The sequence below is a fragment of the Rhipicephalus sanguineus genome, chromosome 6 (assembly GCF_013339695.2).
Source record: "Rhipicephalus sanguineus isolate Rsan-2018 chromosome 6, BIME_Rsan_1.4, whole genome shotgun sequence".
In the NCBI taxonomy this organism is placed as follows: Eukaryota; Metazoa; Arthropoda; class Arachnida; order Ixodida; family Ixodidae; genus Rhipicephalus; species Rhipicephalus sanguineus.
The window spans coordinates 115,270,419-115,287,171 of NC_051181.1; the positions used below are offsets into that span (position 1 = coordinate 115,270,419).

At 47.2% G+C, this 16,753-nt stretch overlaps 1 protein-coding gene across 2 annotated transcripts in view; it reads left to right on the forward strand.

Annotated features, from left to right (window-relative positions):
* The window catches only part of LOC119396224 (protein SSUH2 homolog), a 74,915-nt gene extending 58,940 nt beyond the window's left edge, over nucleotides 1–15,975 (forward strand). For both annotated transcript variants that reach the window (XM_037663342.2, XM_049417010.1), the window contains one exon: nucleotides 8,100–15,975. In XM_037663342.2, coding sequence (XP_037519270.1) covers nucleotides 8,100–8,246 — 147 coding nt within the window. In that variant the 3' untranslated portion in view covers nucleotides 8,247–15,975. The remainder of the gene's footprint in view (nucleotides 1–8,099) is intronic.
* The last annotated feature ends 778 nt before the right edge of the window (nucleotides 15,976–16,753 follow it).

Consider the following 16,753-nt stretch of genomic DNA (forward strand, 5'->3'; position numbering starts at 1 on the left):
GGCGCGAACGCGCCTTATATCTTTCACACATTCTCTTTCGCGGCGGGCGGAGCGGGGCGGTGCCGCCGTCTGTGAGAGGTGGAAAGAAGTAATGCTTCACGATCGACACTTACTAGCGCTTACTCCGAGATTGCACGTGATATCGGAGGTCATGGTTAAAGCAGTTAAAGCGTCTCGATACCAGAGAGGTAGACTGGCCGCGCTGGCGTCGCCGAGGCACCCTTGACGCAGTTACGTTCTTTGCCTTTGGATTCGTGTTAGCGTGCGTCGGCTCATCGGAGTAGTGCAGCTTCCACGTGCACGAACGGGATTTCTCTGCCGCCGACTACTTCAAATGCGAGAGCACCGACTAACAAAACTGCTGCAATATGCGTTGCAGAAAGGACGCGATTTCGACGGGCGAATGTCGTGCCTTGGTGGAGCGAGAGCAGCGCCTGCGAGACAGAGGCCAGCGGGACGCACGCGTTTGCGGCTCAGGCTACGAACCTCTACCTCCCGCGTTGCTGAAGTGCAGTATGTGTTATGTATGCATGAGCACAGGCGTCGGCTACCCATTACTAGACAGCGCACACCGTGCCGTTTCTCTCCTTAATTGACGACGCTTTGAAGAAGCGCATACCGGGTACCAGTGTTGATTATGAGCTTGTTGATATCATCCTTACGCGCGATTAACGATTCGCTGTGTCCAAATATATGTTCACACCGTCAGCTACCTCAACGGTTTTATCATGATCATGGGCGTTAGTCGTCGCGATAGAGACATGCTGTCAACATGGGTGCATCCACGTCAAATGGTGCTATAGCTGCCAAACACGAATAGACATTGTACAAGCTCTCATATATCATATGCACTACTTCTGTGAAGACACGTTTCACTTTCGTGTTATACCGATTCCTATGACGGAGGAATCAGCCATGTTTTTTTCATCTAATACAGTACATACACATTCTTGTTTTGAATTTTCTCTTCCTTCGACCAAGTACTATTATTATTATTATATTTTCCTTTACGAAATTACGACTATAGCGTATTTCTCACGAATATCGAAGTATAAGAGCTTTTGCCGCAGAACTTCGCTCCTAACATATGGTCCCGCTCCCGCCAACCTTCGTTTTCCCTGTGCATGCGTCGCGTGCGCATCCGCGGTGCGTCCTTGCGTCCGGTGGCGGTCGCGGCTACGCAAGCGTGTCGAATCGAGCGTGGCCGCGGACAGCACGCGCGCGTATTCGCCACGCGCGAACCCGCCACGAGCATTGCAGCCGCGAATTTTTTTATACATACGCACAAACGCGTGCGGCAGCTCGTTATATTCGCACGCACGCACGCACGCACGCACGCACGCATGCCACGAGAACGACGCTAATGCGCAACCAACGCGAGTCGTCTTTCTTAATTCGACGACCGAGCGAACAACGTTGTCGTGTCTTCTCCGTGTATGCGGATAAAAAAATCGCCGGATTCGGCGCGAAGCACGCGTTGCGTGGGCTGGACTGGGCCTTAATTACTCGAGCCGAGCGCGCGATGATTATGCTCGCGCGTTTGGAAACGGGCGAAGCGTGGTAAATTTGCCTTTACCAGCCGAGTGAGCGCAGGCAATTAGTGGACGAGCCAGCCAATTAAAGCCTCGTAAATAAATAAATAAATAAATGAATGAATGAATGAATGAAGGAATGAATGAATGAATGAATGAATGAATGAATGAATGAATGAATGAATGAATGAATGAATGAATGAAAGGGCCAATGAGTATCAAATTCGGGCGATTCATACTTTTGTATAAGGCAGTGAAGGGAGCTATCGTAGGTCTACAATATAGATTTTGTTTTCAGAGACTGCGTCTCCTTGCCCCCCCCCCCCCCCCGCCCAAATGTATACAGTGCACCTGTGCACTTCACTACGCTGGCATGTTGCCGCTGCTGGAAAATTGTCGTTGAACTCCTTTGTATACTGAGTGACTGATCGAGTGAATTAGTGAGCTGTCTACTGTGGACGCGACGACCCAAAGAAGGATTATCTAGCAGACAGTTGAGCGGCCGATGATTTCTCTGTCTGCGCGACTGGCAAGATGAAATTGATCTTAGTACATAAACACCTCGTGATCAGGTCTTACTGGGGCTGTATCCTCAATATTGTCACGTGATTCCCTATGAAAAACTACGGCGCTGGCATTTATGTCACGAACTGCACAAAGGACTGCTCCGAGAGCTTATTCTTTTATTGGCGCCAGTACGCCCTACGGCATAAATTTATAAAAAGATCAGCGTTTACGAGTCCAGGCTGCCTTGTAAGTCCGGTATGGCGTTCAAGCACGCAGCTGTTAGTTGACTCTATTTAGCGACAACAGCAACGTGTCCACTGCATATATCTCGTGAAAACAACCATAGGACTGTCTGTATAAGAAACACATAAAAATCTCCAACTGCCATATATTTCTTTATTTTCTCAATTGTCATATACTTTACCTGCGGGCATTCACTAAAAAATTACACCATTTCCCGCTAAAGGGCACCATGAGGCGACGCGAAGCCGGAGCACTTGCACGATCGCGTTCCGTTGGCGTTCTTTGGGCATGCTACCGACTTCACGTCGTGGAACGCGAAGAGGAACGCTACGCGCGTCTTGTCTTCCCTCTAGCCTGGCCGTTAATTCTCACAAGGCGAGCGGGGATCGCGGTCGGCAGGCGTGCGAGAGGGGAGCAGCGTAGGAGGGGAGAGAGAGGGGGAGGGGACGCGCATGCTCGCGGAGTTGCGCAGGAGAGAATTTCGGCATGTCTAGCCCGCGTATCAGAGGAAGAGCGGAAAGGGGAAGTGGGGAGGGGGAGGGGAGAGGGAAAGTGGAGAGGGGAAGTGGAGAGGGCGAGGGGAGAGGGTATGGGCATGCACAGTAAGGGTGTTCACGCCGCACACCACCACCACCGGATTGAACTCCACCATAAGATACTTCGCATCTAAAACACTAGAATAATTGTTTCGAGCCATAAATGAATATATTGTCCAGCTTCCAAGCGTAACTATGTACGCCTATAGAGACGAATATAATCAAAGAGCCGAATATGATTTAAAGCTATTCGGAGACTGAACTCTATACAGTCTGTTCTCGCTAATGTTCAGTTGTACCGAATTTTGTTCACCAATGAGATCATTGAATAGTGTGCAGCATTGTGCTTGCGGTACTTTGTGAATCGGTCTGCTCGTTTTTCCGAATCCACCCAGACTTCGCTACACTTATTTTCCCTGTCATTCGCCCGTGTCCGTCTTCCCAGCGTGAGCATATTGCCAGGCTTAGAGCTAAATACGTGTCCTTTATACGGTCCTTCACCAACGCGTGCTCTCTCTCAATATCGATCTGTTTTTTCTCGTCTATTGAACCACGGCGATCCGTAACTGCACGGAGTCTATAGCAGTAATTTTTTTTTTTCAGCTGAAAGTGTAGAACAACTAGAGTGCACAGTGCCTGCGGTGACGGACACACTGTGCTAGTCGCACCGATGGCAAACACACCATCCATAATTAAGTGACACCCCCAGCTTTTAGTTTTTTTTTTTTAAGTTTCGTTAGTTTGCCCTTCGGCATCAATACACTTTACGCAGAATTGTGCAGCTGTGTTTTCCCCATAAAGTCCAGAGGGGACACACGATGTGTTGCTGTAAGTCTGCCGGCCTGGTGTGCTGAAGTCCCGCACGCCGCAGGTGGCGTCGACGAGCCGCTTGTTGCCCAAGGCGCACGTCCATAAAAGGCGGTTCAGGTCGGCTTCCCGCACTGGCGCAGGACAAAACGGGCAGCTCAATCCTGTTTGGATGTGTACCCTCACTCTGTGCGGATTGAAGGCGCCACAGCCGCACTCACGCGAACTCTTCGGAGCGATACCTGCTCTTGACGAGTGAGGCCACTCGGGAGGTCATGACCACGCGGAGGCATGAGAGCTCGAGTGGTGCGCCGAACGTTTTCGTTGTGAATGTCCTCAGTGTCAGAGTAAGTTAGCTACGTATGACCAAAAGGCCGCGAGTGATCTGTTCGAGTTAAGAGTTAAATGGCTTGCGGAGTTCAGCTTACTTAACAGACTATTCCGGCAACTGGATGCGATATATCATGGACATCCTCAAATTCGCCGTCTTCTCAGCTCTGAATTGTCTAGAAGGCTGCTACGTAGGCATGCCTGGTTGCCGCCGTAACAGAACTTGGCAGTACACCGGAATTCGACGATCCTCCATTTTGTATATAAGCTCTGATTGACTGAAATTGCAGCAGTTATATAATTGTACAATATGGCGGTATTAGACATTGTCCACGCAGAACAGCATCCTTCGCAGAGTTACTTAGCGACGTACCGTGCGCACTGCCCGCAAGTAACCCGCCACATACGGCACCCAGATCGCGTTCTTGGCGGCCGGCAATATGCGGTGAGTCACGCCGTTGGTGTGTCGGTGGCTTGGAGAGATGTGTTACAGTTATGTAGAAGAAAGGCTACGTATTCGCAAACATGTGCACACTTTAACTTTTCTGCTACCTGGCATGCCCGTCCTGGCCGCCCACCTCGTCGCGATGCTGTAAATGTCGAAACTTGAAAAGAGTTGCTGTACACGTGCCAGAAACTCGCAAGCGCACCGCGAATATCGCTGCACGCATCACCCGTCTGCAGCGTCGAGCGCACGTTGGACAAATGCACCGCTTTGTTCGTTCGTGTTCCTGTTTCTTTTTACGCGGCCGGGCCTCCCGGCACCGTTTGCTTGTGCTGTGCACGTCCGGCCCGCCTTCCTCGATGGCAGCGTGCCACGGTAAACACGCGGCGCCATGCACTGGTGCGCGCCCTGGTCGCGAAGAGTGATCGAGCGTGGGCCCGGGACGTGCCGTGAGTGATGAGACCCTTTAACTAGCAGCGACCGACCGTTTATTGACCGACGACTTCACTCTTCCCCCATCTCAGTGTGCGCTGTGCTGCGCTGCGTGAAGATATGCAGGCAGGTACACAGCAGCCTCATTCACGGCGGCGCATTCAGTCGCTCGTCTAATCCTTTGACGTGTTCTCAATAAACGGACGAGTGACGAATACCAGTAGCCCACTGAACCGTTTCCTAGTTATCGTGGGCCTTATTCTTCCATCCTAACAAACCTCGCGACTCATATAGCTTCTCAGTCATTTTTGCCATATATTTTGTTTTGTTATTTCAGGCACGTTTTTTTTCTAAACCCCTCTTACTGATACGAATAAACGATACGATGTACAGTGCAACTGCGCCATTGCGCTGCCCGATCAATTTCGGAAACTTTTCATGAATTAGATTTCGCGCCCCTGCGAACATAGGCGTGCGCACGGAGGGAGGAGGGGCTTATCGCCACGTCAATCCCATATCTTTACTCAGCCGGACCTGTCCTCTCATCGTTTAATGTGCAGAATTGCGCATTAAACGATGAGAGGACAGGTCCATCGTTTAATGTGCAGAATTGCACATTAAACGACCTTGCGGGTTCTTGACGATAATGAAGGCCGAGCACCCCTGATGTGTCATTTCAAGAGCGGTCTACTTCCCACCTGTACAAGCCAGGGACCAAAGGAAGGCCGTTGAGCTGCATGTCATTGCTTCATTTTCACTTTTGCCTCCATTTCGAAGCTTGTTTTCTCTCGGACTCGTCGAAACGGAGGGCGGGAGGGCTGCGGTGAAACGTCCAATTACATTGGCACTCCCTACGATAGAAGGTGTTCGCCGAAAAAAAAAAAAAAGACCACATTATTATGTTGTGCGACGTACCGCTTGTGTACGCTTAGGTATATCCGCACGTGGTTGTGCGGACACCTGAGCCTCCTGCAGCCAGGGCATAAAGCCTCCCTTCATTGGAGGGGGGGGGGGGGGGCTTAGTGGGCGGCGGCCTATATATACATTCATACACGCATACATACAGCCCCTCCTTAAGAAATGGAAGGGGGGCCAGGCCCCTCCGAGCCCCCCCTGACTTTAAGCCCTGCCTGCAGCATCCTAGAGTCACTGGAAAATCAGAGTACCGCAAAGGTAGGCTGCAAGCGGGAAACATTGGGTGGCGGCGGCCATGTCCCTTCCAGACCGTCCGGCGCGTTGCTAGCGTGTGTTGAGAAGTGACCGCTCTTTTAGCCTCAGCGCCGTGTTACGCTCGGTAGAACGGCATTATGTGTGTGTGTTTATTCAAGAGGATATTAGAAGTGATTTCGAGTCATCGAGAGGTATGGATCGACTGCGCGGTTAGCGGTGTAACTAATGAAACGTACGGCGAATGTTGCCATGTGCTCGCGAACTCTCTTGATGGCTTCATCGATCTCTTTTCGTGTCACGCCCGGGCGTGTTCGCTAGCTCCGGTTCTGTAAACATAGTTGCATTAGCGCAGAGACATCGTGCGAGATGCCATTTACTTCGACATTTGATGAATCATGACTGTTTGCGCTAGTGTTGCAGTAGGTGTTCAGGTTCACTGCACTCGAGAACGTTATCGAACAACATCGAGAACGTTATCGAACAACGTCGAGAACATTCAACCGATTCAACATTGCGTCCTTCGACTGATCGCTGACGCATCGCTTGCTTGCGCACCGTGCTTGCTGTTCAACCGGTTGATATGTGTAATAGAAGTTGTGTGTGTGTAATAGAAGTTGTGTGTAATTGGAAGTTGTGCGCGACGTCGTGATTCGGAACGTCAGCAGCCGAACGCACGGGCGAATCGGCGTGCGGTAGGTAAGGTGCATCTTAACTTACGGTACGTAGAAAATAGGCCATCAAAAATGATTGACATCACTACCTAATCGTTTCATTTCCTATGTCTTGTCTCCTTAATATTCCCAACGTTGCAATTAATTTGCAAATATTTTGCTGTGTTCCGACAAACAGTTTTTTTTTTTTTTTGGCGTTGCCAGCGCGTAAACAGCTGGGGTTCGGTTTCTACACTGCTGCACTTTTTTTTCATACTGCACTCTTATTAAAACTTCCTCGGCACGGTGCTTGATATTCTTTTGATCTGAAATAGCACATCCCGGAATTTTTAAAGCGCATGCTACTGCAACACAGTATGTATATAGACCTAGGGCTCGCATAAAATCGACTCCCTGAATGCGTGGGATCTGCTTTTTTTTTTTTTTTGCTCTGACCATTTCTCACCAACTATACAGTATTTTAAGGGTACGCTCGGTGCAATGCAGCATTAGCAGCATTTTTTTGCAACAAGTTTAAAAATACGCTTGATAACATTGTCTTATACCAAGTTTATTAACAGAGTTCCATGCTTCTATTTTGTGCAGTGCCAAAGATCATGCCACAATTGCCTTCAAGGTATACCAGTAAACAGTTATTATTTTATTAAATGTTTGATTTCGCTCTCGTGCGTGACACGCTTATAACTCGGATAGCATGCGTAATCTGTTCAACAGATCGAGATATAAAGAGCCGAGCAAATAGAAAGGTATGTAGTTTTCAATATTGCTGACCATAACGAACCGAAGAGGTGAAGTATCCTGTCGCATATGATCTTTTCCAGCAAAGTTAGTGTAGTTCACTGCAGGAAGGAGTGTTATTCAAGGGGGGCGAATACTTTCAGGCCAACTATGCAGCCACGTAGAACGGCGCTCTTTGACATTAATTTTTCCCACACGGCAAACGAGATTCCCAGAGTAGCTCACCAGTAACGTTCGATTGATGGTGAGCTACTCTCTTCTCGCATCTGCATGCAGTGGCGTAGCCAGGGGGTGGCACACCGGGCCCGTGCCCCCTCCCCCCCGCGCGAAAAAAATGTCTTCTTACGCCCCTGTCTGCATGACGCGTTATAAAAGCGACGAAGTACTTCTGGGGACCGTGGTACTGCTAAATGTCCTGCCACGCTCTGCATTGAACGCGCCTGCACCCAAAGCGCTTGGAAGGGATATGGCGGCGAGAGGTCACGTGATCCGAGTAAGCCAATCGCGTCGGCGGCGGCGCGCGGAAAACAGATGCGATACTCTGAAATTTTTCCAGTGACTCTACAGCATCCTACCGTGTCTGTATTCGCCGCTACTCATTTTTTTTTTCTTTTTGAAAATGTGAAACGAGTACCTTCGCACGCTAAGCCTGACTCAAACTTCTCCACAACCTCGTGTCCTTGTGCAGAGACAACGGGTGCGCGTGATCCCGGTGTCGACGGTGTACTACGAGTGGCGCTCGCACGTGGGCACCTTCAGCGTGTTCGGCCACGAGAAGAAAGCGTACGCGCCGGACTACCCGCAGACCTGCTGCTGCGGGTGCACCATCCTCTGAACGGCGCCCAGCGGACGACTGCGCCACGTCTGTGAAGAGCTGAGCGTGTATGCACGTACGCGACCACACATTCTTGCAGTTGCACATGGCGCACCTGCTTGGAAAAAAGTGACGGTTACGTGAACGTGGACTTTTCTGTTCATGCGGAAACGGCTCCGTTGCTTTGTTCTCAGGGGGTATCGCTCTGGATTCAGCGCTGACGAATGTGCCTGCGCTTACGCAGTTCTTATTTATGACCCGTGAAGCAAAGTACACCACATTCACGTTACTGCTACCCAAAGAGTGAAGCCGGAGCACGACCGTGACTGAACGGAAAAACAACGTCACGTGATCACTTCGGTCAGCTATAGGTCTGGGCAAACCGAAATACAAAGCCCTGGATAATTTAAGCAGACAGTCACTGTTAGACCAGTGGTCGCTTGAATCTGTTAACTGGGCTATAGCGGTTCACAGAGTGCAGTGTATATATATACCGTATTAGGTACTTATAGTTCGCTTCGCACTACGCGGTACCGTACTGCGGCCCATAGTCATCACTGTATATGTTTATTTAAGTATTCTTTCGTTGCGTTAAAGAGCAACTGCGTGATCAAGTGACGCCACTACGAGGCTGTCAGCTATGCTTTAATTGCGCTTTAAACTTCCCACCAAGCATTTCAATATTTTGTATGTGGACGAGCCACGACAGTATGTGATATGGTTTCTGCTTTTAGAAGTTTCTCCGAGTATATTGTTTTCGATATCTGCGCCGATTTCGTTTTTTTTTTCTTTCTGTATTTACATATAGCAGTAAACTACACTTCTCGAAGTGCAGTCAGCCGCACTTGAGAAAATCTTTCAAACATGCAACGTGAAGCTGCGGCTTTCTTATATCAGTGTTTTTGCCCTGAGCGGAGTCTTTCGGGCATCCCGCTATTTTTTTTTTACGCCATATTTGTTTTTATTTCTTCGTGTACATAGTAGCAAAGTCGCGCTTTGCGGTTACATATATAGAAACAATTATGGTTGTGGACGATCGGTATAACACAACGGGCGCGAGTACTATGCGCCTCTTTCGAAGCTTCGGCATAGTACGCTGTTCGTCGCGGCAACTCACTCCGCGGCAGGTTTCGCAAACATAACTCAGCGCTTCATCGTCATTCCTGCGTGGAGACATTCTCTAGCACCGCGTCATCGAAGGTCGTAAACCCGTCGAACGTTTTCCGTTCGCTTCTCGATGCGCGCGGGAGGTTTTAACAAGCGAATATGGCGGCGTCGCTCAAGCGTGCATGACGTTCGCGCCCGCTTGATCTTGACCGCGTCCTCCCGCGGCTTCTCGCGCGAATGCCGCCCCCGAGAAATAAACGCAGTGCGTCTTCCGGCGTCTTCCTCCATTGCCGAGCGAGCCCAACGGAGCGCGAATTATTCCCTCCCTCAGCTTCTTTTTATCGCGAACGTCAAGCGCGTAATGGCAGCCATTTTTCGTCGAATGCGCTAGCAGCGCCATGTTCAGCTGAAAGCGCGAGCCTTTGTTCATGTCCCCCAAGAAGCAAGAATGTCCGCGCTATGCTCTACCGAAATATCGATCCTCGGTGCTGCGAGACATTTATGAACACCGCTTTGACGAGAATTATCTTGCGCAGCAGCTGCAGCGCGCGCCCGTAGACGAACGAGTAGCACTCTTCTTGCAACTCTTCATTCCTTCACTTTTGTGTACATTCGTGCGCTGCAAGGCCCGAGCATGAACCGACCTTAGGCGCGCAATACAGGGGTACTAGCTAAGCTGGATATTGTCACATTCCGCTATTCTAGTACACTATACATTCCGCCATACTGTCAAATTTCGTAATGGCGGCAATTTAAGCCAATCAGAGAGGCCGCATCAGCCCTCTGGGCCAATCAGTGTTGACCGGAACTGAACAACATGGCGGAATTTGACAACGGCCAGATTAGCACCCCGCGGTTATGGTACCACGGTGCTACGGTGTTACGCACGGTTGTGCGGCACGTGCCACGAACAACGCTTGCACGCGAAGTAGGGAGGAGGCGCCGATGTCGCGGGCGGCGTAAATTTCGGCACGTCACGGCACATTTCAGCCGCGGGCAGAGGGGCGCCGCGTGTTTCTCCACGTGGTACCTATACGCGGTGTGCATTGTAGAGCATGACTGACTAGGCATACATCGGTGGTGTTCGCGGTAGATTTCTTGACGCCACAAAGTCGCCCCCCGCACTGCGATGATGTTGCTAATGCGCTTAAACGGCTTTAGCAGTACACCTGTGACGACGCTACAGAAACGCAGGTTCTGGGAAAAGGCTTTAAGATCCTAAAGCCGCTTGTGAACAGGCGTGGTTGTGGACGTGCTACATAAGAGAAGTCCGGAGACACGGCTTCGTGGATGTATAAGCGTATACACCTGTCGAAGTCTCCAACTGTCGAAACATTCATCACGTATTGTACACCTGTACTCTGTCGCAGTAGTTTCCTCAAGTGCTGCAAGACCTGCAAGCAGTTCCATCCAACGAGACATGGACGCTTGCCGTAGCGTTTTCTTGTGATTGTGTCGTCTTTAATGTGGCAAAGTCCTTTCTTGTACGTGGCTCTGATGTGATTGCGCTGCGTTAGGATGGTCACATATGTGCTTCAGATACAACACATATATGCTTCACATATGTGTTTCAGATACATCGTGCGCAGCTGCCCCGTTTGTGTCACATGCGTGAATAAGGGCACACACTACATGTACAGATAAAACGCTTTGGTGATAAAACAATCATGGCGTGGCTGAACCCTACAGCTCTTTATAGGCATCCATGACAGCACTGAAGGAAGCTATCGTGATGGAGTACAAGCGAGTTGAGAGAGAAAGAGTTCAACGGTCAGAGGGCTACTATGTAACGGGTCCGTACATTTGTCATCGAGACATCTGTAGCCCTCGGTCAAGCAACACAAGGTTCGCTGTGCATGTTGGTAGGGGTTTTATGAACAGGTGATGCCCAGAGTACATTTAGAGGCTGTGCTGGATGTACAAAATGTCATAACAAAAGAAGGAAGAAAAGCATACAAACAATGCCGTAAGATGGGCAGTTCTTGCATACAATGATAGGAGACTCTACCTGTAAACCTGGTGTACAAAAAGCCATGTTAAACTTTTTCGATGGTTGTTGCACCTGTGGGCCATTGTCAACTCACACAGCAGCGCTACAGCAGTGGTAGCTGCAGGCAGACATTGGCAAATCGATATGCTGTATCGATTTCTTCACTGAGTGCACCTTAGATCATTAAATAGACAGTATATGGAGTCGCTGTGCAACGAGACATACATGTTCCTTATCAAAAAAATTAACATGTTAACCCCATAAGTGCTTTTTACTTTTACTAAAGGTCATCTTATTTTGTTTTAGTATGTCACATTTCCAAACGTCCCCCTTTCGAAAACACTTTTCAAAACCAATGAACTTCGTACTTCACATGCGCAAGCCTCATTTTTCCTCTTTACCGAGTAATATAATTCGTCATTGCCACAAAAGATGCAGCAGGATACCAGGAAAATGAGTATTTTAGAGTGCTTCTACGTGAACAATTCCATGAAGTGAAATTTAAAAAACGCTGTCTGGGCACTGGTTTACATGCTGAGACTATAAACGTGACTTTCCAGCACTTAGCTTTAAGTGGAAAAGCTCCATTTGTTAAAACACTTTCAAAATGGGAATATCGCAATGGAAAATTTACAATACTGAGGCGAAGGCTTCGGTCACAAAGATTATGTCTTGAAACCCTGAAATGTCCAAATAAATGAAACAAAACAAATATTAACAAGCTAGGTTCGTTAAAAGTGCTTAAGAGGTTATAAAAACATTCTTTTGGCCTGCCTTGAACCTTGGCAGTATTTATGACTTTCTATATTCATGCGGGTAATTGTATAGTTGTTCGTGAACTTTGTGCATCGATATTCCAAAGTGTTTGTCTTGCAAGTGAGCCTGGTTGCTCAGTAGCTGCTTGGTTTCGGAAATACTTGATGTTTTGTTGCTGAGGCTTGCCTCCAAAGATGAGCTTGTACAATAGAGTTGTAGATTGTAAAGATGTTGTAATACAGGCCATGCATTGAGCTCTTGTGTAAGATGCTCATTGTCCGGCAATGTCTATGATGTTGCAACGTGTCATTGCTGTACACCGTACGCAGTGTGTCAGTGCCCGCTGATTAAGTGTTGTGCTTGAGACTATACGTGTCTTGTATGTGATGCCAGAGTGGATTCAGTGTATGAGAAAAGCACGCAGGAGGAAAAAGCCGTGCATGTCAGCATTGTTGTTAGAAGGAACTACACAATGTACGTTGCTCTAGACAGCACATCTCTCAGATACTCTCACCATGAATGTGTTTCAAACATTGTAAGCGTGTCACCGGTGTATGTGTGCGTGTGTGTACGTGAAATATCATCTGTAAGGACAGTTGTAGGCGTACTGCTGAGGGGCTGTGTTTAAAGTCGATGGGGAACAGCTAAAACGATAGGAAAAATGATAGTGATGCAAACAATAACTGAACGTGTGGCATTTCTTTCAACTTTGGGCTGTTCACGCTCGTTTTTAGCCGCTGTTAATTCATACTTGCCCATACTTGACAGGCAACGTAGCCTGCACGCAAAGTTTCTGCGGCTGAAGGTGTGAACACAAAGCTAGATACAAATTACAATACAATACGATACAATAGCACACGAAGAACACATGCTAAACTACACACTACACACTCCATGCCTCGCCACCACATCCCTTATTCGTACCATTTCTGTGAAGTGATGAGAACACAAAGAGCAGAACATAAAAAGCAGCTTGTTTTAATGTGTGTAACTTGCGGGAATCAAGGCTTGCACTGTGCAAACAACGGCCCAACGGGACCAAATACTTGTGCTGTCCTAAATTTGCTGTGCGTCATGGCGACACAAATGTGACGAAACAAGTGTTCTCGCGTTTCCTCCCCAAAAAAAGCGCACGTATCGGCGCAAAATGCTGGAGCGAGGTCCAATCAGTTGACAAATACTCAAGATGGTATTAGTCTCATATACAACTCGTCTGCGGTTGAAACCAAGTCCCAAGCGTCTGTATGAAGATAATCAAAGCACCGTATTTGCATGAATATAATTTTCTATTGTGTGTCGTTTTAATTCTGAAACTATAGCTCACGTTAAAATACTCTACTACGAGTATAAAGCAACAATCTTTCTTGTTTTTTTTTCTTCTTAAGTTGGTCTCAAGCGCCAGTCACATGAGCTATTGAAGATAACCACCGTCAGGTCATTTACGACCTGTAACAAGACTACCTTATGCACATAGCATACAACAGCAGCACCAAGCAATATTGCCATATTAGGCTACATTGCTGACTAGGTTTCTGGGGTTTTGGATGCAGTGTTGACATTTATCCTGACCACAATATTAAATTTTTATTTCTAAAGTGTAAGAAAGACAACCCTAGCATTATATTCATGCAAATACAATAGCACAAGTGGCTCACTCACTCACCAAGTCAAGTGTTCAAGAAATTCACAAATGCACTCTCTTGTGTACTCTCCCCTTTAAAACAGCTGCTGAAAGTGTCCTCCTTACTGTTTGACATGGCAGCAGAAAGCATAAAAATACATGCACACATTCAATACTCACACAGTCTCTGAAGTTCTGCAGCAGGCATCCTATCCCAAGATGGCATGTATGCTTTCAGCCCCTCTATGCTAGTGATATCAGCGCAATAATGACTGTAGACAAGGTAACATTAGCAGATGGAAATGTAAACTTAGTGTCAACAGCCAGAAAGGTCCAAAATTTTATCATGAAATACAGCAAGAAACGGATAAGCTTTTCTGTGCACCATACTCAAGGGAAGTGTGTCATGAACACCCTTGGGGCATTGTTAAGAACTTTGCATTCATCAATGTCCTGAATGTGAATGCCACGTAGTTCTGATCACAAAACTATTGAGAAATATTTCGAGCTGCGCGTTGCTTACGCTCCGCTCAGGTGTAGCATCCCAAGCCAGTGCAGGAAATTGCCTATATTTCACACTTTCGATTAGTATGTCTTACAAGGACACAGTCAACTTATCTGTGAAACGACAGCAAAGCCAGGTAGATGCGCCATCACGGTCCACTGGCTTTAGAGCAGAGAGAGATGCGTTTTACGTACTGCTGCTCACACGATCATTCTGCGCACGTGCACTACCGTTGCCACTATTAGTTTTTGTGAGAATTGCTAGCATACACGTCTGATCGGAGCAAGGTGTAAACGCTCAGCTAAATCTCTCTAATAAACCAGATTCTGGCGTGTTTTGCTCCAGTGCAGCAGTTTCACTAACTATGAAGTGATGGCAAAAGCTAGAGCCATACTGGATAAACGAAAGGCAACACTATGGCGGTTTTCCCACACCATGTACTTGATGCCAGCATTCGTAATCCCTATAGCCAGAACAGTGCGTGATCCTGTTTTTGGCCAAAAGCCAAGTTTTGTACGCAAAACTCGAATCACTGTGGCTGTACTTAGTACTACGCATCAGAAGCAAGTGTGGAGATTGAAATGAAATCAAAGTTACTGATACGAAAGCTTTTGAAATTTATCCCAGGGGCACACAGTGCTGTTGTTTAAGCTAATACTGAAACGCCAAAAAGCAATGGCCCCCTAAAAGTTATACGATTGCTGAATCTGCACCCCGGATGTAAAACATGAATGCATGAACATACATTGCCACAACTGTAAGGTAGGCGACAAAATATGCTTGATGATGTATGTGTGTACGTCTTGTCACTTAACCTGACCACTGCCAGATGAAACAGCATGAGTTAGTCTACAGAGGTTAGTTAAAATTAAGTACAGGCGTAAGAGTAAAAAGACTGTGTGGATTATTTCGGACAGGTTCTCGCAAGTCGTTAACCGTCATTGCCCATCTTGCCACAGGCATAGCAGCCTTTGCAAATAACCAGAAGGAAAGGCATTGCAGAATGTCTAGACATTTAGGCATACAGTTCCAATAAGATGTAAGGAGAATTGTCCAATGTTAACGATTAGATCTCACTAGTGTTCAATCCTTTATGGAAGCTTAAGTTTGACGTTAAGCTCTGGAGACAAATTCTTACATGGTTTACAGACGCCTGCCCGAGTGATTATATCGGTTCCTTATCATTTACAGCAGAGCTGTCAAGAGAGTGGTGCAGCCATTCTTGTGCAGCGGTATCAAATTTCAGAAAGAATGGCTTGAAAAGTGATCTTTGCCACAGTAAAAAATTTTTACTTTTAAAGGAATGTCACATGATCAGGCTGTTGGCAAGTGACCTATAGCAGGAACAGAACAAGCCCGTAGTACTTTCAAAGGGAAAACTCTCATATATATTACAGCTTTGCTGTCTTCAATGAGTCTGTTTCCAATATCGCCACACATCTGCAAAGTCGTGGCGACATCTTGAATACTAGTGAAGTGTTCCTCTTATGGGTGGACGACTCTGTACATCACTGCTGCTTACAAAACGTTGCACTTGGTTCTGCGCTTGCAGTGATATCATACTGCACATTCACCTATCAGTCCTCTCAGGTGTACCACCAATTACTCGGCAATATACACGCACTCAACGACCCTGTGTTTTCTTTCTGTAACATTGCTATGTTCCAGATTCAATGAAAAGATTTTTTCTTTTTCACTCGGTGCGTGTGCATTTTATGTATGTCGTTTTAAAAGCTGTTGCAACTGTCAGTAAATTTTATTTAAATCTTATCACATTGTCTGTTTGTCTTTGGCGGACAAGAATTTCACAGAGCCATGAAGGGTGGCTCCACCAAAATGCCAGTCTTGACTTTCAGCTGATCGCATTTCAAGATGTGGACACGCAGAAGAACTTGCTGATGGGAAGTAAGCCACACACACACACACACACCTAAGTGGGCTGCTAATGTCTTCATTTTCTTTTATAAAACCTCCAGTCTGTTATAACATGACAAGCTTCAAGATTTTTTATGGTTCCTTGTTATATAAATTATTAAAAAAAAACACATTATAGTAGTTCTAGTAATGCTGAGTGACTGGCTTGTCACTATGGAAACATGGGAAGCAGTGCGTAAGTTGAGGTCAATATTAAGGATACCACCAAACTGAGACTGACCACTCAGCAATGACCTGCGGATGCAACTAACATGGTAGTATTTACATGATGGCATGGACTGCCGATTCAGTCAGCAATGATCATGATGTGGCCAATTGCCATTGAATAATGCCGTACACAATAATGACGCATCTGAGCTGCTGGCAATGAGATTCTTTCCAGCTAGGCCTCATCGTAGCTATTTGCAAACCGAATCAGCGATTCATACCACTGGGATTCCAGCTTAAACACCACATATGCGAGCAAAGGAAGGAACTCTCGTTTTGGGCAGACTGTGCTTTACATGCCAGATATCATTTACAGTGAAGTCCTACAAGAGGCATACAAGTAAGAATATTTCTGGTTGTTGTTATCAGCTACTATGAAATGGCCAGATGGTGTATCAATTCTGAAA